We start from the raw sequence: 26668 nt of genomic DNA on the forward strand, positions 1-26668 counted from the left end.
TCTGGGTTAGCGGAGTCTGTAACCTGAAGCGTCTGTAACCCAAGGTGCCACTGTACTATGCTATACTGATTCTGAGCAAATATGCATAAACTCATGCTGTATTCAAATTATGTTAATGTATTTTCACATTCTGTGTTGGAAGGGATTTGCGTGATGTGGGTGTGTCCCTCTGCTTAGTCCTGCCCAGCTCTGTCATGAGGGAAGCTGTAGCAATAGGCCAGCTGAAGCCACTGCCAGCAGCATCCCTAGGGTGGGGCTGGTGCAGCAAAAGAGTATCTTTCCTACCTGCCACCTTGTCTGGTATGAGCAGCAGAGCCGTGCTGCTCCATCAAGCCCTGCCGTTGTTGGCCAGGGACTTGGATAGACTCCTGAGCTTACGGGTAGGAAAGGACCCTGATCCAATGTACCTCACACATTCCATTTGTTTCCACCTGATTACTGGAGACTCTGCAACTCGCAGAATAGGCAAGCAATAAGGGGCAAACTGCAGAGCACAGTATCATTCAAAAAGACATAACACAGCTCTAACCATCTGCAGCTGGATCTCAAGAGGTGCATGTGCCAGATTGCCTGCCTGTGTTTCTTCTCTGACTTCTTGCAGTGACAGCACTTAACCAAAGCAAAGGTAAGGGAGATGATTCTGCGGCCACATCAAACAAGGCAAACACAGCCGCATCCATCAATAGTAAAAGAATCATTTGGCAAGTTAGGGAAGGCATGATCCCCCACCCGTCTTAATGAAATCAAACACAATAATCTGTTTAACATCTGACATTCATTTCTGGAAATTTCCAACATCTTAAATATACAACACACCTCAGAGAAGTAAGGGAACAATAGATTCTGGGTAAGCTGTGGGTTCAAAATAAGCCCTTTCCCATCCTAAAGTGGGGTGACTTTAATGAATCCACATACTGAATAAAGTAAGCTTGGAGAAAGAATAATTTAGAAACCAGAATATGACACCGGATTTCAGTTAATAATTTATCTTACCCCCTCAAATAAATGTAAACTGAACATTTTTCTCAACTTGTGTGCTGACTTTTATGTTTTATTTTGACAATCAAAAATAAACAAGTGTTTTTGTATCCCAATGGTATATATTTAGCAGACATTTTCATATTTTGCCTCCATTCAATTAAATACATATTCCTGTTGAACATTCTCTATACATTTTATACATAAAATATGTAAAAATACAGTAATAGGTTCATTTATTGCACATACAAAGTAAATTATGCTTGCATTTGTCTTTGCTCATCATTATACAAGTATTCTCTGCAATATATTATTGGCCTGAATATTTTAATATAATCCAAGTTTACTAGTATATTGAAATATTAAGGAATAGAAAATCTGTTATTCATAGTGCATTCTAAATTTATTCTAAGTATCATCTGCGTCACAAAGTTCCCTGGTTTAATCTATCATATGTAAACCATTGAGGAAAAATATAAAATATTTCATTTCGAAATTAAGTAATTTGAAATTCTAGACTTCTTTTCAACTGCTGTTGCCAACAGGCAAATCAAGTTCTCATTGTGCCTTATACGTAAAACAGCGACTCTTGAGTAGCTAAGCGAACACCCTTGCCTTAGGAAGTACTGGCCTGATACTTTGTAGCCTAAATTCCAATAGATCCAGGTTTTACAGTGTGCAGTTCCAAGATTTCGCCAGAAGATGGTGCCACTTGCACTGCTCAGTTACCATACTACAGCAGAGGTCGTATCAGATTTCCTTCTATGATGCCTCCTTATCTGAGGAAGTGTTTTACAGTCAGAGGACTGATTTCAGTCTGAACCACAACCACACTAACATCGGCATGCTAGTATAGAGAAAAAGAAGTCAAAGGTCAGGAGCCATTTCAAAAGGCTGAAAAGGTGGAAAGCAAAGATGGAGAGGGAGAATAAGTGATGGTGGAGCATGTCTGTTATTGGGATACTGAATTCTAATTCTAGGGCTGAATATAAATACAAGAGGTGAAAACCCGAGGTAGTACTAAGAGATTGCAAGGGAGATACGGGCAGAGATCCTTTTTTCAAAAATCATAGAAAACCACTCAACTATGATACCTCCAGAAGTAGAAAGCTAATTAGGTTTTTGTAGCATGAGTAGAACCCATACACTGTTCATTTGCTATCATTAGCCAGCCAAAGCGAAGCATATTTAAAGCCCACTGATTTTAATGTGAGCATTAAAAAAGTGTAGTTAACTCCCTTTTAATTTGACAGAATTTAACTTTGGATTGCGTGAATTTTAAAGGATGCTTTTTAGAAAGGTGCCACTGAAATTTTTAAATATAATGTCCTTATTTGATGTAGAAACCAAAACACAAATCACATTCCAGAGCTTGTGTATGCATTCTTCAGAACTCCCGTACCAATGCATAGGTACCATTTCCTTTCAGTGTAAGAGGTTTTAACCCCTGTTGAAACAGATAACAAATTCCTGTATGCACTTGAATCTTCATGTCTTATCCCCAAAGTGCTGGAATGCAGCATTTAAAATTAATTCTGAATATGATTGTGCATAAAAAGGTACATCTGAGTAAGCTACATTGCTCTAAATGTGCATGGGTGAGTGATGGATTTGTTGAGATACATACGTAATCTAGAAATGATCAGTCACTGAAACCGATTAATTTACTTTAAATTATCAGATTAAATGTGGGTCATCATGGATTGCTACAGGTCACAACAGCTCTCTCCCCAGTGCTGAGATTATAACATAATATCAATAAATTATCATTAAAATTGGAATTAGTGAGGTGGGTATGGAGACATTCTGGATGTATTCTGCAAGAAACTACTCAGAGATAGATGAATACGTATGTGCATGACACACTCACTGCTGTCCTTGTTAAATTGTTAAATTTAAAGCTTGTTAAAGCTTGTTAAATTGACTCTTTCTTTTGTTTTTAGGAAGCAGTGGGTTGTATCCAACAGTGTTGCTCTGTTGGTAAGCAAAGCTGCTGTGACTGGAAAGGGAGAGAAACAATTTCCCATGATTCCTCCTCCCTCTTGCAGCCCCTTACTTCTCTTAAATATGCTCTGGAAGCCCCCCCCCCCCCGCCAAACTGCTTTGCTCCCCATTCCACTGATGGAAGCCTTACCATCGGCTAAGACACATAACTGGTTGGAACCCAATGGCTACAATTTAAAGAGTATCCTAGAATATGAGGGGTTCAGTGCACAGGAGAAACTTGGATTGTCCTGAAGCTGAAAAGGAGCATCCACAAAGGGATAATATTTCTTTAAAATTCTCCAAGTCCTAAAGTAGATCATGTGGTGCACAGGTAAAAAATAAGAAGTAAAAAAACTGCATTTCACATGCGGAGCTAGTCCCACTGTCTTCTGTACAATAGAAATAATATGCACAAATCCATATTATTGAGGACAGTAATAAACAGCAGCCCTGATCCTTTGTAAGAGACAGAAATATACCCCCACCCCCATATTTAATAGAAAAGAAGTTGAGTACAGTCGGTAGTGTATATATTATGTAAATCACAGAAACTAAGAAAATGTATAATTATAAGTTATCCAGTCACCACCCTAAAATGTTGGGTGTGCAGTAAATCAGCATGCTTGACTATATGGTGCTTTGCAGATATAAATGGCAGAGAACATAATGTACGACTAGAAAATATATGGATATCTATAAGCAAATGCAAAATGCTACTAAACCTTCGTAGTACGCTACGTAAATACAATCCTGGTGACAATACAGACAACATAACAGCCTGTTTTTGACTATGTAACTTGCATTTCAAACACAATTCAACATATAATATCTCACAAAGTGTAATTCCATAGACCAACACATCATGCAAACAGAACATATCAAGAGAAATTAAAGTCCAATGGATGGTCAGGAGAGTTAGAATCTATACTGCCTCTCCGTTTAAAAAGGAATTTTGGCCAGTGATTGGATTAACTGGATTAATTTTGTTCCATGTTTCCGTCATACAACAATATGGTATGTAAACTTGTTGTTTAATTTGTATGTTATGTTACTTAGTTTGTATAAGGATTATGTTACATCATGTTTGTTTAATTTAGAGTATGCACAGCTGACGAAGCCCGGTTGGGCAAAACAAGGTATTATCCCAGAATCCTTGTCGTGCCATACCTTCAAGTTTTCCATCTGATCCGATATCTACATACAAGGAACGTTAGAATCCTCAAAGCAGCGATACAGTCATACCTCAGGTTGAAGTAGCTTTGGGATGAATTATTTTCGGGTTGTGCTCTGTGGTGACCCGGAAGTAACGGAGCGCGTTACTTCCAGGTTTCACCACTTGCGCAGATTCTCAAAATGACGTCATGCGTGGAAGCGGCAAAACGCGACCTGCACAGATGCGTCTTACGTTTACTTCAGGATGCAAACGGGGCTACGGAACAGATCCCGTTCGTATCCAGAGGTACCACTGTACATGGAACATCATAAGATAAGCATACCATATTGTGGTTATTGCCAATATGCCAACTTAGGAACCGAATGGACTTGTGAGATGTTATATGTTGAATTGTGTTTGAAATAGAAGTTACATAGTCAAAAACAGCCTGTTGCATTGTGTGTGTTGTTACTATATCTATAAGTCAAACGTTCTGAAAAAATAGCATAGTGACTATAGTCATGGTGCGTATCTGAATACACTCCCATGTCAAGCACTCATTGAATGTGAAAAGGGAGCACATAAGGTAGAAAGGTTCTGTTCTAATGGTTCTGTTCTAATCTACTCCCTGTACTCAACTTTCTGCATATAGAACTCAACATGCATTCAGAAGAGAATCAGTTCTAGAAGAACTGTGCAACATGCCCTTTTTTTTTTTTGAATATATGAACTGACAGAATAACAGAATTGTAAAGTTGGAAGGGACCCCAAGGGTCATCTAGTCCAGCCCCCTGCAATGCAGGAATCTCAACTAAAGCATACACTACAGAGTAGAACTCAATTGTTGAGCTTGCAACTTAACAAACTACAGCAATGTTTTAAAGGAACACGATTAGTGAATGGCACAGGCTAACTCTTAATGGTTGCACAATAGAAAGCCTGTGCAATCTCAATCTCTCTCTCTCTCTCTCTCCCCTCCCTTCTGTACCCCCCCAAAAAGCCTTCTCCAAAGGAGAGGGTTGCACAGTGAGGGTTGTGTTATACTAGCTTGCAGTGGGAGGGGGAAAATCACCAAAATTAGATGGAAGAATTTTGCTCTAGTCTCTGCTGTACAGTCCTCTGCCTCCCCTTTTTGCAAGGTAGAGAAAGAGACTGCTTATGTGAGCTGCAACCCTACTTCTGTATTAAGGAAAAATCAGGCACAACTCCAGTTCATTTCTCAATTCATGTTTTTTAAAATTTTGCTTATCCGAAACTGAAATTTCACTACAGTATTCAGTTTCCAAGCACATTGTTTCAAATGCATTTTGGGGATTTAAATAATGAGCATGTGGGCCTATATTCAGAGAAACATGAAGTTATTTCCACTTACACGAGGTGATTTTCTGGTCCTCCACTCTGGTGGCAGCTCAACATGCCCCTTCCAAAAGCAGCAACACAGGGTGCTGAAACTGCACCCTCTGCTGTTTGATGGGCAGCTGCCAATCAGCATAGTAAGCTACCCTACTTATGTGTGCATCTAGGTGCTTTGTGCATGCACCAGCTTCTCAGAACGCAAGGCATTGTTTTTAAAGTAAGAAATCATGGTAAATTTTGTATTAGAGAACAGATAAAAGCACAATATTTACATGTACTGCTGCATTTAAGAAAACACAAAAATAACTTAGACTTTCAGTATTGATTACAGCTACAGTATTCTTTCATAGAAAAGCAAGTAAGCTTGTGAATTTAATACTCTTGATTCTGTAACTGCTTGTACATGGGTATCACTGACATAGACCCACTGTCCTACAGTGGCTCCTACAGAGTCTTTCAAACCTGAAATGCAAAAAACAAAACAAAAAGCGTTATTAATTACCATCATAGTGCAAAAGAGAATTCAATATGACTAAGCCAATAACTGAGAATTTTGAAGGTTTGCTATTGTATAAACTTCACTGAAACTTTGTTTTCATATTCTCAGTACTGCCAGCTTTGAACACTGTCTCAGCAAAAGAGTACAAATGAGGAAAGGCAGCGTTTTCCCAACTGCAAGTTAGAGTGAGCTAGGGCGGCCTTGAAAATTGAAGCTACTTTGTTGGATACTTCCACTGCTCTGTGCTTGGGCAGGGAGACAAGGGCCAAGAGTGGGGGCGGGGGGCAGAGAAGAAATGGAAATAAAAGTGCACAGAGCACCAAAACCCCACTACATGAGCAGTGGATTTCTCCTCCTTTCTAGCCTCCTGAGATTTCACTAGAAAATTGTCCATGTTACAAATACATTTCTGCTTCTGTGCAGGCTACACATTGATATTTTAAAGAAGAGAAAACTTAGCTTCTGAAGATACCCATGTCTACAGTTTATGGGGCTGCTTTGTAAATGCAGAATCATTGAGTCTACAGCACAGATATCCAGCAGTCCTGGATAATACACAGAATCCTGAACAATGTGAAATCACATATTATCTCCAATGTAGAAGATACAAGATTTCAGCAGTAAATGTTAAGTTAAGAAGAGCCCTGCTGGCCCATCTAGTCCAGCAGTCTTTTGTCATGGTGGCCAATGAGATGCCTATGAGAAGCCTATGAGCAGAACCTAAGTGCAATAGTGCTCTTCCCACTGACTTCCAACAACTGGTATTCAGAGGCTTACTGCTCCCAACATAGCCATTCATAGCCTTACTGTCCATGCATCTGTCTAATATTTTAATGCCATCCAAGTTGGTGGCCATTATTACTACCTTACGTGGGAGAGAATTCCACCATTTTAATTATTATGTGCTGTGTGAAGAAGTACTTCCTTCAGCATGTCCTGAATCTTCCAGCATCCAGATTCAAAAGTTACTATTTATGACCAAAGGCTGGAAATCTTGAATGTGCAAATTATTGCAAGCGTAAGAAACGGAATGTCTTAATTGTCCTTTTGCTGGAAAAAGGTGGGCTGGATCTAAAAGATAAATGTTTATTGTAGCCTGCAGAAGTACTGAACTGATAAAACCAACTGCGTGATACCGAGAAAAGGGCATGCATTTAACATACTAGATGCGCGTGTCCCAAAAATACATCATTTTCCTTAGGTACATACCTTGAACATTTCTGTTGCTAGAAATGTGCTCCAAAATCTTTTTAGATGGTGCTCTGACTTTCACATATGCTGCATAGTGACCTCCTCGCATGGACCCACTATGCTCCACTATTCCATAAAGAGAATAGAGAACTTTCCCACCATCTGCCACATTCTTCATTGCAAAAACAAAAGGGAGACAGAAAGAGAAAAATGTTATTTCCATGCAGTGAGTTTTGAGAACATACTCAGCTTAAAAATATAACAATTAGCAAAAACAGTGACAAGCCTTCACTAATTCTACATCTTAGGCAAGCAAAAGGTGTTTTGTTTTTTCAGCTATTACCAATTCAATACAGCTATCTTGACTTGGCAGAGAAATGAAGCTTTCTGTGATTTAAGGGGAAGCCCTTAGGCTTCACTTGAAAACAAAGACAGCTGTAAAAACTGAAGGCTGAAATTATCTTTGAAGTACTGTATAAATTGAAATGGTGCTTCTGACATGCCATACCTTGCAAGAAGCAGAACAAAACGGAGCCAAGTCCAAAACAAGAGGGAAATCCACATGACGGTTTACTTTCCTTAGACTCATACCAGCCTGAAGAAGAAATGAAATATTTACTGTTTCTACTTGAGTGCCACCTGAATCCAGCTGTACTGCAAAAGCACAGTACTGAACTTTTTAAATTCAAAGATTCTGAATCGACTACAATGACAAGAACAGTATACATAAACTGACAAATTTATTTATTTACTTGATACGTTGATAAGAAAATTGCTAAATTCAGTCATGCAGAAATGCAACATAGAAGGCTAAATTGCAGTACCACGAAGAGAAAAGCTGCATCTGTTGAAATTATGCATTGTACAGAACTAAACTGCATTTTTGAAAAATCCTATAAATCTAAAGATGCACTAAGAAAATGGCTTAGTCATTTCTACCTTATTTATTTATAAGCCACACAGTCACAGAAAATATAACAAGGCAGTACACAACATTGAGAGCCAACAAATACTACTCAGAGTAGACTCTTTGAAATTCATGAACCTTTGTTAGTCATGTGTATTAACTTCAATGGGGTCTGGTCAGAGTAGGGTTAGCATTGGATACCACCCTAAAACACATTTTTCTTCGGCTGCGTATAAAAGGATCAAGTCTTTGATATTTCTTCCATAGTCAAAATGTGACATGGATGAGAATAATTTTCATCAGCAGAAGAATCACTAGTCACTCTGGAGAAAATACAATTTTACAGAAATTCAGTACAGTCCAAAATTATAACTCCTTTCAATAACACCTTATTTCAAGACTTTACCTGATGAAATCTTTTCAGATGGAGAACAAGAACAGCAGGAACTGAAGAAATCAACAGCTGCTTTCTGGCATTTGTATATACACCTTCTATTTTCTTTTCTGTACAGAAAAAAATATACCAATTTAAAAAGCATGGCAGTATTTTTATTTTCTGCAGTATTTTAAGTATGCATACAATCCGCACAAAAATCCAGAAAGGTGAATGTTTAGTAACAGTCCTATATCCCTATTTTTCAGATGGCAGCTGAGGTTAAATACGCAATGATTTCCCTAAAGTCACCAACACAGCTAAATATCTGAACCAAAAGTCTCCAAGATTTAATTCCATTTGACTTTCTACTGAAAACACTGGCTCAGTGAACATACTGAATGTTCAAAAATGGTCAGAAGGCCCTCTCCTTTTTTGATGGATATTTTGGACATAATATTGGAGAAAAAATATTTCAGATTTGATTATTAATTTTATAGTCAAACTAAAAGAATGGCTCTGGGAAATCCTGTTGCCCCTAGCACAGCAAATTTATGTAAGTCCTACTTCAATAGCAACTATCAGTTCTGAAAAGAAGAAAAACCTTCATGTACAGTACAGCAAGTATATGATACACAGATATTTATATTACTGCTAATCAGGACTGTGTGCTTTCCCCATGTTTTATACAGGTGAACATGGATGATATTCAGTTTACTGATCATATAGACTTACAACAGACACAGTGTTCGATGTTATGATTTATAACTCACACATACAAATTTGTGTAAAAAAAATTTACAGTAAATCCACTTTTGAAACAGATTAGATACAGTCATGGAAGAAACACTTATCAATTTTTAATTAGCCCAGACACTCAAAACAGTGTCTCCATGCACTGAAGCAATATATCTCTGATTATCGGGTGCTAAGGGCAAACAACTTGTGGAAGTAGACAGACCTCAGTCTGGTCCAGCAGGTCATATTTCTAAACTTCTAAATTAGGTTTTGAAGGGAGTAAGTTTCTGCCAGAGAAAATTCAACTAGAGGAAACTATTGTCACCTAACCACTCTCCAACTGCATTATTTCCCATGTTTACAAACCACAAGACAAATCTCCATATCTTTCATATTGGAGTGATTTTGCTGAGAGGAACTGGGAGACATCAATAGAAGAAGAAAAACACTGTAAATGCATTTTGGCCACAAGAGGGCATTAATATACAAATACAAATTAATGAAAGATGGTGACAAATGCCGTATTTATTTAGGTCCTCTAGAATAAATAAATCACACATGCACGTATAGACAAAACCTATTTATGCTACTGGAATAAATTACATATCTGGGGAATCTGCATAAATTTCATCAATCACAAGCTTTGTATTATATGCCAATTAGAGTTAAGGTTTTGTGGAGTTTCTTGTTGTTGTTTTTAATTTGAAGTGCTTTGAATGTATCACATCAATATGTAATTGAGTGCATTTGTAGCCAAAATGGCATTATTCACACAGAAGAGGGAGGTTATTAGCATGCTCTGGAGAATCACAAGTTCTGTAGAGAGACAGCCCAAAGAGGACTGAGTTTGCCTGAGTGAGCATAGAATGACAACCAACTGTCCCAAATCCTGCACGGGAGCACTGTACACCACAACCTTATTTTGCAGGCCCCATTTGTGTTTGTGTCATACAAATGTAATGGTTAAAAAGATTTAAGATTATTGAAGAACTGTACTGAGGTCAAAAAGATTTGCAAAGACATGGTGAGATGAACAGATTCCCCTCAAAAATGCACATTAGTTCAGTCTCTTAAATGTCACTGGTTGTGTTCTGTGGTGCAATCATACAGCTTTTCAGGGACTCTTGGTTATACAGCCAGAATCCAAAGAACTATTTTAGGCTGATCAAGGTCTTGGAAATGCCCAAAAAGAGTTCTGAACTTTATCTCTGGAGAGCGGACTTTCATGCCGGGTGACAAAAGGTCTTTGAAATTCCTCTCTGTTTCAAATGCAGTTTACCATGCAGGATTGGTACCTCTGGTTACGTACTTAATTCGTTCTGGAGGTCTGTTCTTAACCTGAAACTGTTCTTACCCTAAAGCACCACTTTAGCTAATGGGGCCTCCCGCTGCTGCCACGAGATTTCTGTTCTCATCCTGAAGCAAAGTTCTTAACCCGAGGTACTATTTCTAGCGGAATCTATAACCTGAAGCGTATGTAACCCAAGGTACCACTGTAATACATTCCCCGTCCCCCCGCAAGTGTGCCAGAATCATACACTCCTTTGGACCCTGAAAAGTTGTCTATGTGAAACAATATACTCAGCCACCATTTCATTACCTGTGAAATTTCCTTTCTTCTGGTGCTTCTGTTTCCGTTCCGTACAGTTCTCACACAAAAGTTTGTTGTTTCCCATTAAGAGCTCCACATATGTAAACTGGTAGAGGCATGACTGAACTGAACATTCTTTAGAACTAGTTATGTAACATTGAGAAAGAGTCTGGAAAGCATTTTGAGGGTTTTGCAGTAACGTGGGGTTCTCTGCTGAACCGTCTATGTTGTTGGACAGACTTGACAGCTGATCTCTACTGAGAGTCCCTTCAGTCTCACTGACACCACTACCCAAGCAGAGGTTTGATAAGCCAGTAGTAAGTCCCTCTGTACCGCCATCACTTGATTTGTTACACTGTGATTTAATGCTTGCAGATAAACGTTTATGCTCATCAGTGCACAAGCCAGGTGTGCTACAAGCTCTGCTGGAAGCAGTTTGCTTAGAATGACTTTCGCTTTCAGAGGCCTCACTGTCTGCCCCAATGCTACTTTCAGAATGACTTGCTTCTTTTTCACTGCCTTCCGTCTGACTTCCATTTGCTGCAGATTCCATTACCGAACTGCTGTCTCCTGTATATGGAACAGCAGATCTGCCTTCACCTTTAGTGTTTCTGACTTTTTTGTGCATGATAAAATGTCTTGTATCTTCTTCAGCAGAGGAGGATTTTTTGGCAAATCTTCTTTCATGATTTTCTTGGTTCTGTCAATTTCCACATCATTAGCAAAAGGGAGGAAAAAAACCCAAACGTAAGTCTGTTGAAAATCCATAAAAGCATTGCACTAACTCTTAAAAGCATTTCAAAAAGATGGTTTTTAAAAAACAAAAAACAAAACAGTGTTTATTTGCTTTAAAATGTCTTTGGCGATGTACTCCAGCCTGAAATATCCTACCTTTCTGAGACAGAAAAACCCTTTAACCTATCTTATGGAAACCCTACAGCCCCTCCCAGGTGTTAAGATCAGCAGAAGGGGCTTCTTGGTAGTTCTACTACCCTCAGGAGTTTGGGTGGTGGTAGTCCTGGAGAGGGCATTCTCTATGGCAGACCCCAATATCCTTGTGGATTTCCATGGTCTTTATATAAGATGACAACAAAACCAGCCACAGAAGGCACAAAGACCTACAATTTGATAATGGTTTTGAGGGGATTCCTTGCACAAATGATGATGATCCACAAGTATCTGTGCATTGGATCCATGTTTTTGCATGGCAGTGCTGGAAAGCTCTGGATCTGTGATGTTTACAGATTAGTGAACACAGACACAGCTGACCAGTTATTTGATAGGAGTTGCAGGGGAGTCCAGTTTCCTTTCCCCAAATAACTCGCCTACCCCCATGCCCTTCTCAGTTACTCCACCTTCTGGTTAAGCTACTCAGGTACAGATGAGCTCTGAAAAGTATATAGAGCTGAAAGATGTAGTGCCTAAAGGTAAAGGGACCCCTGACCATTAGGTCCAGTCGTGGCAGACTCTGGGGTTGCGGCGCTCATCTCGCTTTATTGGCCGAGGGAGCCAGCGTACAGCGTCATGTGGCCAGCATGACTAAGCCGCTTCTGGCGAATCAGAGCAGTGCACGGAAACGCCGTTTACATTCCCGCTGGAGCAGTACCTATTTATCTACTTGCACTCTGATGTGCTTTCGAACTGCTAGGTTGGCAGGAGCCGGGACCGAGCAATGGGAGCTCACCCCGTCGTGAGGATTTGAACCGCCGACCTTCTGATCGGCAAGTCCTAGGCTCTGTAGTTTAACCCACAGCGCCACCCGCATCCCTAGGTAGTGCCTAGGATATCTTAAATTAAATGCATTAATTTAGTATTGCAAACAAAAATATTTAATTACTAACTAAACTTAAAGCTTAAATTCAATTTTTGATTCCATGCAATTCAAACTTAGATTCCATCTGTAATAAAATCTCTTACGCTTTCAAAATCAATTTATCTTAAGGGCTTGTAAAACTTCTGCAATAAATAAAGAAAAAACAGTGGCAGTTCATTCCTCTCATGACTCCAATTCTACAATATTTCATGGATGGATTATTCTTAACATAAAGCAATTTTGGCTGGTTTGAGCAGTAAGTGGGATATGAAAGCATAAAAAAATGAACGTGTACAACTTAAGTAAAACTGAAAGTGTTTAAAAATCCCTCTCGAGAACTATATGAACACTATTATACATTTATCAACACTACAAAGTTTAACTTTGATTAACAAAAGCAGCATTAGGCTCAGCAAAAAGGATTTAAAAGCCTGCCTTCCAATGAAGTGTTGGTTTTTTTCCAAATGCCCTTGGATATTCAGATATAGCTGGGCTTTCTGTCATCCTTGGCTAAGGAAAGAGGATCCCAACACATGGTGTTTGGAATTGGCAGTGCCCTATCTCAAAATAAATTTTCTAGTAAATATAAAGATGGTAAATATCCCTTAGGTGATAGTCCTAAATTACCTCAGCTGGAACTAAAGTCCACTGAATTCAACCGGGCACACATACAAGTTTATGTTTATATGACCAAGGGGACCAAGAAAGCTTTCCACTAGCAACAAGGAACTTTCTAAATGAAAAGTGAACCATTTAACTATAGAGTGTAAAGACCTCTTTAGGTCATTTACACACTCCTCAGATGTGTTTCTCTTTATTTTAATTCAGACTTTGAATTCTAAAATTAATCAGCCTCTAGACCCTATTAGAATTTTCCCAACTAGCTGTATTATTATGGGCAAGTCACTCATCTAAAAATGGGAACGGCTTCCATTAATTTCCATGGCTCAAAGCTTATACTCTTAAAAGCCTTTCTAAACAATCAGGAGGAAGGGAATTGCACTTTAGTTGCATGGGATCCAAAATACCCTTCCTTACAGAAGCACTTGTATTGGCTGCATCACATTTTCCTAGTGCTCAAATCACAGCCTATGTTGCTCTTCTCCCAGCAAGCAAGGTCCTTGGATTGAAAATTCTGCCAGGAATGTGGCTGAGCAAGTTTCATGGGCCACCAACAGGCCATCATCATTTCAGGAAATGGAAGAGTCCAAGCCTGTACCCCAGAGTAGGGGACCCACTACCAATACCTGCAGGCTCCTGATCCTGATATACTCATCCTCGCTGCTGCTTGTTTATCCGCCCTCTTGAAAGAAACAAGCAAGGAGAAGGAGCAGAAACCCAGCATGCCTCACTGATTATCTTAGAGGACTGGGCCAGTGGGAGAGGTAAGCAAGTGAGAAACAACAGCAAGGTAGAGGGCGATCTCATGCCGTATCTTGCCTCAAAGTACCAAAAAGCAGCACTTGGTACTATCAGTGACTTACTGATACTGCTGATGACATTCTTGATCACCCCATCCCATGTCTGAGACTGCACAAAAGAGACTTGCATGAAAGTTGAAATTGACTGCTTTCCCACAGGCCAACTATTGGGGGGTGGGGCGAAACTCATAGTGTTTACAATTATTCAATTCCCATTGAAGGATTTCCCAAATAGCCCCTGAAATTCAGTTCCCTGTATTGCTAAGCTCTGGATTCCTCCACATACAGTCTGAGCATTCCCACTTGTCTTGCCTTTTAAAAATAAGAAGGGGGGAAGGGAACACAGCACAACTATTATTCTCCATGCATTGTACATGGCCTCAATTTCTCACTGCTACCTCTGAATCAATATGGATTTTTTCTCCCAAAGATTAAAACATAGCAGGGGCAGACTGTGGACTGATGGTATCGCCACAATTCTTTTAGTGAGCTTTGCCACTGTACAAGTGGTAGAATGTTTGAAGGAAGCCTTGTGGTCCAGTTTCTGAAACTGGAAAAATAAAAAAAGCATCTCCTAATTCCAGACTCCATTAAAAAAGAGGGGGAGAGTTTCTACAAATTTGCATGACTGCATACAAAGAGATGCCAAGTAGAAGATTTTGTGCTAAGAGCAAATGCATCAAAATCTGAAACAGACAACAAAAATAAAAATCAAAGCATTTGTGTGTATATGGTAGTGGGGGGGTGGAGAGAAGGGGGGAGAGAGAAAGAGCACAATAATGGAAGGGAATGGAAAAATAAAAAGCATAAATAGACATTGAAACCTTAATGCCATCCAAAAATAAATAAGTAGGTTTTAAGATTTTCAGCAATGGTATTTTTAAAGTCAGTGGATTAAAAGAACGACTAGGAGATGGGAAATTCTGCCAGACTGCCTTAGAGGCCTCACGCTCACCACTCAGCTGTTAAGCAAAAAATTTTTTCATCTGTCAAATGCTGAAGGATATAGGTTAAAATTTTAAATGAAAAATGGTCTGAAGTATTCTATTTTCAATAAATGATCTAAACATAAAAGCTTTCCTTGTAAAATAATCTACAGTAGAATATTTGAAGCAAAAAATATCAGCATCTCACATTGTATTAGCACATCATATCTGCAGCATGCTGTGCCACCATCAGGAAGAACCATGTTAAGAGGCTGAACTATGGTTCATAGGCCCTTGGGCCACTGGAGGCTGAGCACATCATGGAAGCCATGTTCCAAGTCTCCTGGGAGACTGTGTTGGCTGCACTTCTCATATAGTACACCCTGCCAACTGATCCACCAAATGGCACGAAGGCTGACTTGTCTGCTCTCTTGGCCAGCCCTGCACTGCTTGCAATTGCAGCCAGAAGCAAACTTGGACAACACTAGAGGAAAGCAGGGAGGAGGGCACAGAGTGTGGAGAATGAATTTGAAAAGTAGCTTTTTATTTTATTTTATTTTAAGAAATAAATATCATTTTTAAACCCTTTTTTTTTTAAAAAATCACCTACAGACACACACACATACAATATTTATAGGTGTGGGTGTGAATACATCACACACATTTAAGTTTCATAAATACAGTACTTTAAAATGTATTAACACCACATCATGAGCCCCGGAAGTATTCGGTGTACATATATCAAAAAATCTGCAATACAGTGCTGTAGATTAAAAGAGACCTATTCAAACCAAATTTGCAGCAAATTTCCATAAAAATGTGATTTGTTATACAACTAGTTGAACTACAGATCAGCAATGCTGTTGCATTCTTACCTTATCTTTTGTTAACAAATGTTTTCTAGACAATTTAGATTGTTGATTATTCAGAGCAGTAACAGAAGAACAGTTGTACTCAACATCTGCTTCTTGGATATGTTTACCTCTGCTTGTCCTCCCAAAAGGAACAGGTTTTGAGATCTGGAAAATACACATGGTTATTCAAGGTAAAACATACAATCTCCTATATAAAAAAATATCTTTCCCCCCTACCTTTTCCAAACAAGAAAGTGCTGGCTTATATCAATATGCACAGGGTAAATCAGACATTTGACACTTTAAAAAAATATATATCTGGTTAGTTTACTGGTCAAGTTCTAATCATATCGTGTAAAATAATATTAATGTGTTTAAAAATTTAACTAGATTGTGTTAATAATTACAAAGACATGTATCTTCTAGAAAACTTCACAAAATTACTGCTCCCAGAAACTTGAGAGAGTAGCAAAGGTCAAGGCTTTCCTTTTAAAAAGCAAATACAATGGGCTAAATCAGCCTTTTCCAAGCTCAGGTCCCTAGTTGTTGCTGGTATACAGCCCACATCAACCCCAACCATCAGTCATGTTTGAAGGGAATAATGGAGGTTGCATCTGGGCACCCAAGGCTACAGAAGGCTGGGCTAAGATGTAGTCCTAAGCCTTGAGCACTTGCAATCTATGCAGGGTTGCTCCTTCAGGAACTCCAGAAGCTGCCTTACACTCGGTCAGGCTACTGTTTCATCTTGCTCAGTAACTAGCAGTGACTTTCCAGTTTTCAAATGGGGTTTTCTCTGTAGATGTAGGGACTGAACCTGGAACCTTCTACATGCAAAGCACATGCTCTGCTAATAGAGCTTCAGCCCTTCTCCAAGAGCTATGGTCCTGCCCTCAAAATGTTCCGACAACTGTAGCTAAGTGTCTATGAACAGCTGTAGAATTTCCAAACATAAATAAAGTAGTCCCTGAGCATTTTCAGAGCACATTCATCTATTATAAATTCATTTGGGTATTTTATACCCTGCTTTTAGGATTAAAATTTCTCAAAGCCCTTTTTTGTTAAGTTCACGAAGAACTGATGTCTGTCTCACCATTAGGCTGACTACCTAGGATGGCTGCAGTGTGATAGGTGTAAATCAGCAGTGACTTAGGAGGCTGTCTGAAGTAGGGGAAGAACTTGTGATGCACCTCCCCCAGCTGTTGTTGGACTCCTAACTCCCATCGGCTTCGAGCAGCACGGCACATGGTCAGAGAAGAGTTTGAGTCCAGCGACAGTTGGGATCTCCACCAGTTCTCCATCCCTGCAATATGTGAAGTCTAAGTGTTTCCTACAAAATGGTGGCATCATTGCCTTATTAAGGAGTGCATGCATTTGCACATACATATTCATTACATACAAGTGGTCAAACATGTAGTAAATTGAACCAGCTTTCCAACTCCAGAACAAGTATAAAAAGTATAAAATTGCTTGAAAAAGAAGACACACACACACAAAAAACACAACCCACAAGTAAAAGATCCTGCAAGCTGAATGTAGAGATTTAGCCAACTCCACCTAGCTTTCTTCACTGCACCTTCCATAGTCATTACATGCTGGTTTCTCTGTTGAGAGATACTGTTTGCTAATCTATTTTACATAGCAGGGTCCTAGGGTTTTAAAGGTCCCCTCCACCTGCTTGACTGGCCATGTACCACATGCTTCAAGGCATATCCTTCCTTTCTTTTCTATTGGTGACCGGTTAAAGTAATACAGTACAGCTGAAAGTGTGTACTCACATATGCTTGTTTTAATAAATTTCAATTCACAGAAAAATGTGGTAGATTTGTACATGCATATGGGCTATCCAGTCCAAATCAGTAGCACTAGCCTAAGGAGATCATATGTTGCAGAAAAGCAAAAGAACTTCAACTCTACAGGTCATACTCAAACATCTGATAAGGCTGGGCCTGTACAGAATACAAACTTCATTTATTTGCTCATTTCAAAGTCGTGAGGCGGCTTAGATAACCAGCTGAGGACTGCATCCATCAGAAATAGCTCTTTTCCCACAACAGTGATCCTTACCCATCCCCAATAATGCTACTTGTTAAAAATACCTGATTGCCTGAAGAAGTTCACCCTTCATGGGTCAACACTGAATAATTTAGGTCATTTATTTTAAATATAACTGATGCGGCTGAGCAAATTCCTTCTCTCCCACCTGTCCACCCTTCAAATACCAAACACTGTGAGGGTGCTTATACTTTATGAGGAAAACACCTCTTTCCATAAGACAATTCAGTTACACTGCATGTTTTCACTGTGATAACAGATTCATAGCAGAGAAAATGCTAATAACTACTTGTAACACATCAAGTTAATGCTTATACTGCTCACCTTTTATATCTGACAAGATCAGTTGTGTGCTTCTGGTATAAAACTAGTATTATCATACAGGCAAAGGGAAATGGCTAGATAATAAATGTGTTTGAATTTATTCATCTTGCATAAGAGTCCCAATTCAGGAAGAGCAATCCGCACACATTAAAAAGGCTCCAGGCATGATTTATTTTTTTTAAAAAAATCTGATAGTCACCCCTTTGGTCAGTGCAGATGGTCAAGTTCAGTTTTGCAGTGCCAATATCTAAGGCTGGGTATGGAGAGACTGAATCCTGGCAATCTAATGTTTTGGCTGCTCCAACATCCAGTCAGTGATCCGCAAACACAGCAGCATGATGCTAATGTAGCAATCGTAGCTATTTATTAAAGAAGTTGTTTCTTACCCTCTCTTCTATTATAGGAAGTGAAAGATCAATGAAAGGTTCCTTTACTGTGGAAATCTTAGAAGAAAGTAAAAAAAGAAATATATCAAAGTGGAGTATGCATCATTTCTGGTTTCCATCATGCATTAGAATCTATAAACAATATCTATAAACAATAAACAAAATTATGTTGTGAACCACCCTGCGATCTTCAGATGAAGGGTGGTAAACAAATTTAATAAATAATAAAAAATTAATAATATCTGCCTAATTCAAAAATATTACACACATTAAGGTTTCTTTATGTAGTGAAGAACTTCACAATACTGTTTTAGAAATGAAGTGACTGTGATTTCATTTTGGTTGTGTTGTTGTTGTTTTTTAAAAAAGCAAAACGGAAGTATGAACACTGTCAAAATCTAGAGATAGGCATAGATTTCATTCGCAACAGAACATTTTGTCTTTTAGAACTTAATTTCAATACTATCAGAACATTATTAGAGGCTAAATTTAGGCACAGAAATCTAAACATGTTTAGTTTTTGGCTGTTTTACACCGATTTTAACATGCTCCCCTTTCTCTTAACCACTAGCATCACTTTAGGCTTCAGCAACACAAGAACTCTGGCAATGGGCCTATACTAATAAGCAGAGGCAGCAAAATGCCCCACTTAGAGACTCCACTGGAAACCCACACATTAACATTTAAAGGTGGGTCATGTTTCTTTCACAGTTGAACTTTGAGAGACACTGATGAAGTCTTTCCAGATACTAGGAGAGGGAGGGGGAAAGAAATATTTTTTCAAGTCCAGCTACAACTGTATCAATGTGGTGCCTGCCAGCAGGATTCTAGCCTTGTTTCCTATGGACAGGGACTCTCCATGTCCAAAAAAGCAAGCCAACGTTTGCAGTTCAGGGCACCGGTTTCCAGCGACTAGTCCCTGCCAATGCTGGCAAGGGAATACGAGTCGGAAACTTGTTTACCAGGGCTGTAGATAGCTCATGCCTGACACCAGCATGAGCAGGATTGCAAGGATGAGGCCACAATGATACAGAACAGTTAATCTTTCTGGCAGCCCAATCCTAGCCATATGCATGGATCTAGCTGCTTGCAAAGGCTTTGGCTCAATGACATGTTTTCTGACATTTTGCTTATGAAGTATTCAACATGCATCACACTCGGTAATTTCCTGGTACAGCAAGTCTTAAGGATGTATTTCCCTCGGTGGTTTTTCCCAGGAGGTATCTTGGGAACAAATGGTTCACACAGTTGTTGCAAGATGTTAAATTCCACATTTAAGAACAATTTGCCCCCCAGGGACATTCTGATCTACATTGTGAGGAACACTGCCCTCTTTCAAGGTAGCAAATCTGGCTCCAGTATTTCCATTTATGCAACTGTTCAGCATCATCACTATGCCAGTAGATAACATCATGAGTAAACATTTCAATATGCCACTTCGATGCCACAGACTGCAGGGCTTATTCAGGAATAAATTATTATACTGCTTTTTGATGGTGCAGCATAATAATACTCTAAAACAGGTGTGGCTAACTGTTTTTTACTTGAAAGCTGACCAAATTCACTACTGACCAACTCTTCAGGGTCCACATGCCAGTGATAAGTGTGGCCATTCCACAAATAGGGGCAAACAGCTCCCCCCTTCTCAGAAAATCCATGCAGATCAGCTAATTTCAAATGTTTGAGCTAATGACTGAGAAGGTGGAGATTTGGATTCCCATAGGGGTGCTGGGCTCTGCTCACCTCAGAGCTATCTCTACTTTGAAGTGTGTAGAATTATAATTTTTTGGCTAGAGCTGCAAATTCTGAGGTCTTGAAGAGCAAAGAAACTGGCTTGGGGGGTTGGATCAGGTCCCCAAACTGGGGGTTAGCCACCCCTGCTCTAGAAAGAGGAGGAGCATCATGGAATGATTAAAATTGTCCCTTGTTATGCTGGCGTGCAACTGGGTGGTGTGAACAAGTTTGTGGGACAGGGCTAAAGGCTATAGAAAGATTTAAGTCTTTCAATGATGTACTGTATTTAGACTGATATTATAAAACAACAAGTCTCCTGAAAGTTATAATGGAATTGCCACACTGGGGAATATCTCATATTTGCTAAAATATGAAAGCCAATATATTGTCAGCTGGCAGAACTATATAAGGCTGCTGAACAACTGTCTGTCTACCTACCTATCACCCAGAGCCAGCCTCAGGGATCAGCATTGTTGGGCAACAACTGAGGCCCATGGCCTAGCGGGGGCCCTCTGCCAATCCCTGGAATCTCTTGGCCCTCTTGTTGCTTCCTATTTAACTGCTCTTGAATCAAAAGGAAAATTAGGGAAGCAAGAAGGACTCACATACCTCCCCCACCCAACACACACACTCTCTTTCTTGAAATTGGTGAAAACAATCCGGAGGGAGGAATGAACAGGTAGCAGAAACAGTAGCAAGGAGGTTGGTATGCCCAGTTAGGGAAAAGGGCCCACTGAAAGAATTTTGTCAAAAGACCTCACCACCAAAAAAACCCAAACCACCCCCATTTATAACTGGCACTACTAACAGCTTCTGGGATATTAGTATTTTCTGTAGATGGCATTTTTAGTTCCATGCTGTGCATGAATAACTAGCTAAGGAACTCTGAAGAGCATGTATAAGCACACACAAAGACCTATAGGTCTCTGATGATAATGTGACAAACCTGCAGAAGGGTTGAGAAGAACATCTAGTTTTTCTTCAAGCAAGGAAGCAGCTACATGGCAGCTGGAGGGATATGTTATACTTAATGCATAATTAGTTTTTGATCTTACTTTCATTACAGTATTAGAATTCAGATCTCCAACCTAAAATTATCCAGGTGATCAGGGTTGTTGTTTTTTATGAAACTTCCTTCTCTATATGAAAGTGAAATTTAAAGGGTTGCACTTTGAAATAATCTGTTTTCTAATATACTATTGCAATACATTGATAAAACAGACAGTACAGAAGTTAATCAAAAAACACAGTACATTCACATCATTAAGTGATCTTTTACTTTAACAAATCAAATTCCAGAATACCTACATTTTCACATTCCTCACACATGATAGTGCTAGTCAATTCACCAACAAAGATCCTATCTATGAAGTTCATCTTCACACCCTCTCTTCCATATGCTGCAAAAACATTACCCTTTTTTAAAGGAGGAAACACATACATCCATTCTAAAAACAATTCATTCTAGGATTTTCTTCTGAAAACAATTAGTGCATTGTAAGTAAACATCTGCAATACTATCAACACAGAAACGTTTCCATTCATCAGTACTTAATACAGTTTTTGAGAGTGATAAAACATTTAGTTTTGATTTCTGTTTCAGATAGCTAACAGCATGTATTTCAAAACAAGGGATTAAAATGCAAAATATGACTATACCTATCTATATACTCTTACATAGTGGACATTTTATTATGCTATACTGTACAAAGCATCAACAGCACTTCAGAGTGATCCCACTATGTTTTTCCTCCTTGAGTCTGCCTTAAGTATTAAAGAAGTAACATTTAAGGCAGACTCCTTTGCAGGGCAATGAGAGGAACTTTTGGTTTTCATATCCAAAACAAGACTCCATAGTAACTTGTAATAAGATATGAAAAGCAAATACTTTAACGTAAATCATAATGCTTGTGTTTTAAATTCATAGATAAAAATATATTCCAGCTCATGTTTTTTGTATGTGTGCTTTGATATTTTGACTTATGCAGCTGTTAAGGCAGTCCTGCTGGTTTTGCCTGAACTTGCTTCCCAGTAAATGTGGAATGTGGCCGTATAAGGTTACAGCCTTATATCTCTGACTTACAGGGTAATTTATGGACAGCTTAATGCCACAGTTTCTAAGTGGTGATTTGCCTTGAACTAGACTTCATAGACTCACCCTCCAAGGGCTGAGAAAAAGGGGAGGGTGTTTTCCATTCCTTCCTCCTCTAGCCTTCACCAAACTGAATCCTCAACTTAATTATACTTGAGTAGAGGGCAGCGAGCAGGACTTCCTGACCCACTTAAAATTCTAGCTTCTCCATATATTTTTTTTACAGAGGGCTAAAGACAGAAGACAACCTAGCTATGTGAATCATAGCTAGATCGGAGAATCAGGTTACAAGTGTAAAACAAAATGATCTATGGGAGTGTTTTGCATGCGCACTAGATGGCACCAGAATAATAGGCACAAGCCCTGAAAAAGCCACACGGAACCTCCAGTGTGATTCATTTGAATGAAATTATATATTCATGAATACAATATTTCATAGTCAATTTATTTGCAAAAGCAAACTCAAACCAGACTCTGTGCAAGTTAACACAATGGCACATTTGCTAAATACCTTTGACTTTCCTTTTTGTCTCTTCGTCTGCAGTTTTAGTTGTTGGATTATTGAATGCTTTTAAGATTGCAGCTTGTATGCGCTGTAAGAAACATTCAGCACATATTTTATTTGTGAAAAGTTCAAACTTGCAAGTATATATAAGTGAAAAATATTAAATGAAACAAACAACAACAAATAAGAACATTTGACAATACTGTCAAAAATACGTAGCCTCTTTCATTTTATACATGGTCAGTAAATTTGAAACTTAAATTGTTAATATTAAAGGTTTCCTTCAGCTGCCCCACTTCAAAGATAACTATGTTTCTTCAGGCAAGTAGCAAACTGATTACAGAATTGTAGAATGATTATCTTTTTCCCTCCCTAAAAAAGCCATGGGAGAAACCCTGAAATGCAAAGTAGAAGACAACAAAATTGCCACCCTAATTTAATTGTTTTAATGGAAAAATGCAGCTGTATTTACTGAGCCAGCTTTCTAACATAAAGCACAATGACAAAAGTAATTAAAGTCAACCCGGTATCTTGGTGATGGGGTATTTGTTACAGGGCTCAGAACCTGTGGCTCACCAGATGTTGTTGACCTACAACTCCCATCATTCCTGACCACTGGCCATGATGGCTAGTAGCAAAGGGAGTTGTAGTTCAGCAGCAGCTGGAGGGCTACTAGTTCCCTGCGGCTAACATAGAATCTATTAAAAAAATACTGGTATGGTATAATGGCTAAGCGTGTGAACCGAAGTGCCCAGTTTGCTTTTGCCTCGATGTATATGAATATATTTAACATGTTTCAGCTTTCTCTCTCTATAAACAACAGCAGCAGAGAGACAAGGCAATCAGAATTGGGCCTGTGTTGGATGTGGGACAGAGATTAGCTCTTTTCCCCACTGTGGTCCAGATTGAAATAAAATACACACACACTGAACCTCCTGTAAGCCCTGCCAGGGAAGATTCCATCGGAGTCAATGGAAACTTTATTGCTAGGACTTATAATGACCTCAGTGGGATACAATTTCCACTGGGACTTGCTGGGGAGGGAGTGGAAGGGTTAACTCCCTCTCCCCATACATCATGGTTCCAATCCTTAGGGATGCCCTAGCCCTCTAGCACAATTAAAAATTGTGTTAGGGAGAGTGAGGCCACACACACAACTGAACTTCTGAAATAGAAAATGTTAAGTATTAAGTAAAGCCATAATGTTTGAGGGTGGGTTATAGCTAAAACATATATGAACATGGCATTCAATGAAAATCTAATTATATAGTCCACATGTAGCCAAACATTTAAGAACATTAATTATCTTCCAACTAAGTCATGTTTTACTATGCAATGGCATTCTAGATATGGGCCTTTCTAAACTCATTCCTCACATGTGCTGATAAGATGTGTCAGTATCAACATCAGAAAAGAAGAGGGGGGGGGGAAATACAATTGTATTTCTAACTTAGAAATGATGTACTTGCTCCACTTATACACCTTAAACAGAGAAGTACCATGATAAATGTATTTTGAAATATTAACTACATCACTAGTGAACCAAGTAACAGCTTCTACTTCACGAGTATCTGACCTGGCTAGTGTATTAACTCCCAGTGCCTCAAGCTCTTTGTTCATCTTAAATCCAACAATATACTAAAGAGGGCTAATCAATAAATAACTCAGCAAGTTGGATACCATAAATGGGTTTAAGGCCATAAGCTACTCCCTTTTTGTTGGGATGAGTGCGTTGAACCATTTATTTAGGTCAAAGAAAACATAGTCTTTGAAGGGTTTGAGTGCAGCTAACAATGGTATCAGACATTAATCAATTAGCAGCAGGGTTCAAATACTTCAAGCCCTGGTGTGAAGCATCTCCAGTGCTGGAAAAACCAGACAACGTGCAATTTTGACTGTGGTATTGACTATTTCCATTTGCTGTGCCGTTTTCAAAAAAGGCTCACTTGCATACATTAATGTAATTTAGAAGGATGCAAATACAAAGAACACCAAGTGTTTGGGAATAAGGAAGCATTCTGAGTCCACAAATGAGATTATCAGCATGAATGAAAATTTGAAAGCACTTTAACAGGAAACAAAATGCAGGATCGACAAGCAATAGAGACTCCTTGCACTTAAAAAAAAAAGTTGTCATAAATTTTACTTTAAAATAGTCTTTATATTATTGTATTTTAAAGGATCAGAAGATTTTTTATTTAAAAAAATAAAGATCAGATTTTTAAAAAATTATATTTTAATTTATGCAGAATAGATGGTTCAGAAATAAAAGTTTAATATGGGGAAAGTGAAAAACGTGGCTATTTGGCAATTTAGGAAGACTGGTCTAAACTTTTACACTCAGAGTAAATACATTTAAGAGGAGCGTGAAAAACAGGAAGTTTTAAAAGATTCTGGTGGCAGACAGATTGCTCTAGGCATCCCTTCAAATAAAAAACAAAACACATGGTAGTGACACTCTGTAACAATAGCACGATTAACAGCTGTGGGGTTCCCATGACAGACAATGTTGCTCATGTTTTGTTTCAGACTGGCACAACTGTCACGGCTCACAAGATTGACCAGATCCACAAATCTGACATTTTCAGTTTGTCACACATCTATAAAATCGAAAAGGGGGAAGGGGGGGGGAATCCCAAGAGCTTTTACTAGTAATGTCCCTTGCTGTGATGCCTGAGGTGATAAATTCCCAGTTCATACTATTCCACCATTATGGCAAAACATGGGTTTAATTGTTATCAGGGGTGGGATCAAGCTTTGTTTGTCCGTAAGTGGAAATGGGACTAGGAAACAACTTCTACGCAGCTTTTCTTTTTCTGGTTTAAGTAAGACTAGAATGCATAATTATTGGCAAGGTAATGAAATAAACAAATAACTTTTAAGGCCCAGCAAAGGGTGTGTGCTAATTTTGGTTTATTTATTCTAACATAGTATTGGCCAACATTCTATTATAGGCAAGCGTTTTCTTGCTATAAAATTTTGCACAAAGCGATCAAGTGTTTCAAGCTATCAGTTGTGAAAATTAATATCCAATTAATACCTAAACAGGAAAAAATTCCCCCATTTCTACTTTTGCTTCTAAACTAAAGCATCAGCATGTCTGAAGTGCTCATGCAACAATCTCAATATTTCCCCTCTATGTTTAACCTATAACTTTATTAGCTAATTAAGCATTAGGGATACTTTTATACTCCAACACCCTAATAGTGTACATGCAAAACCAAAGCATATTGTAAGCAACCTTGTCCACCATACACGAAGAGCATTTCAATAAAAGCAAAACATGTTGTGTGATGATGACACAGCTGGACTGTGTGACACAGGACTATGTGCACCACATTACATTGGTTTATTTTCCAGCTGAACAAGTTAGAGGGAGATCCCAGGACAAAGAAAGCAGTTTCCACATTGACTCATGCCATGTAAGATTTTCTCGTCCTTATTTACACTGTACAGTGACATCTAAGACTTGTGGCTTCAAACCAAGGATTCCACAAGCTATGGCAAACAACCTGGTGAGTAGCCAGACCTTACTGAAGCTAAGGAGGTGTAAAATTACTGAGAGCCTTATGTTAAATTGCCCTCAGATTAGTAAACAAAGGAAGACATGAATACAACTAAATAGGAACAAAATAGGAACAAAAAGGAACAAAAACAGACACATATTTGCTACTATTGCACAGATGTGTTAACTTTGCTGGGCCTGGAGTCCAGGGGTCCTCTCCATGCAGTAATATCTTTAATATAGACTCATAGAATTGCATAGATGGAGGGGACTGCACGGATCAT

At 38.9% G+C, this 26668-nt stretch overlaps 1 protein-coding gene across 5 annotated transcripts in view; it reads right to left on the reverse strand.

The window, feature by feature from the left end:
* Nucleotides 1–1019: 1019 nt before the first annotated feature.
* Nucleotides 1020–26668, reverse strand: part of USP45 (ubiquitin specific peptidase 45) — a 58434-nt gene continuing 32785 nt past the window's right edge. For all 5 annotated transcript variants that reach the window (XM_083608330.1, XM_083608327.1, XM_083608326.1 and 2 more), the window contains exons 10-18: nucleotides 22886–22967; nucleotides 21591–21682; nucleotides 18549–18605; nucleotides 15808–15951; nucleotides 10782–11472; nucleotides 8477–8574; nucleotides 7672–7758; nucleotides 7182–7335; nucleotides 1020–5935 (exon numbers count right to left, since the gene is read on the reverse strand). In XM_083608330.1, coding sequence (XP_083464456.1) covers nucleotides 5805–5935; nucleotides 7182–7335; nucleotides 7672–7758; nucleotides 8477–8574; nucleotides 10782–11472; nucleotides 15808–15951; nucleotides 18549–18605; nucleotides 21591–21682; nucleotides 22886–22967 — 1536 coding nt within the window. In that variant the 3' untranslated portion in view covers nucleotides 1020–5804. The remainder of the gene's footprint in view (nucleotides 5936–7181; nucleotides 7336–7671; nucleotides 7759–8476; nucleotides 8575–10781; nucleotides 11473–15807; nucleotides 15952–18548; nucleotides 18606–21590; nucleotides 21683–22885; nucleotides 22968–26668) is intronic.

This window comes from Podarcis filfolensis (assembly GCF_964270895.1).
Source record: "Podarcis filfolensis genome assembly, chromosome: 3".
NCBI classification, from domain to species: domain Eukaryota; kingdom Metazoa; phylum Chordata; class Lepidosauria; order Squamata; family Lacertidae; genus Podarcis; species Podarcis filfolensis.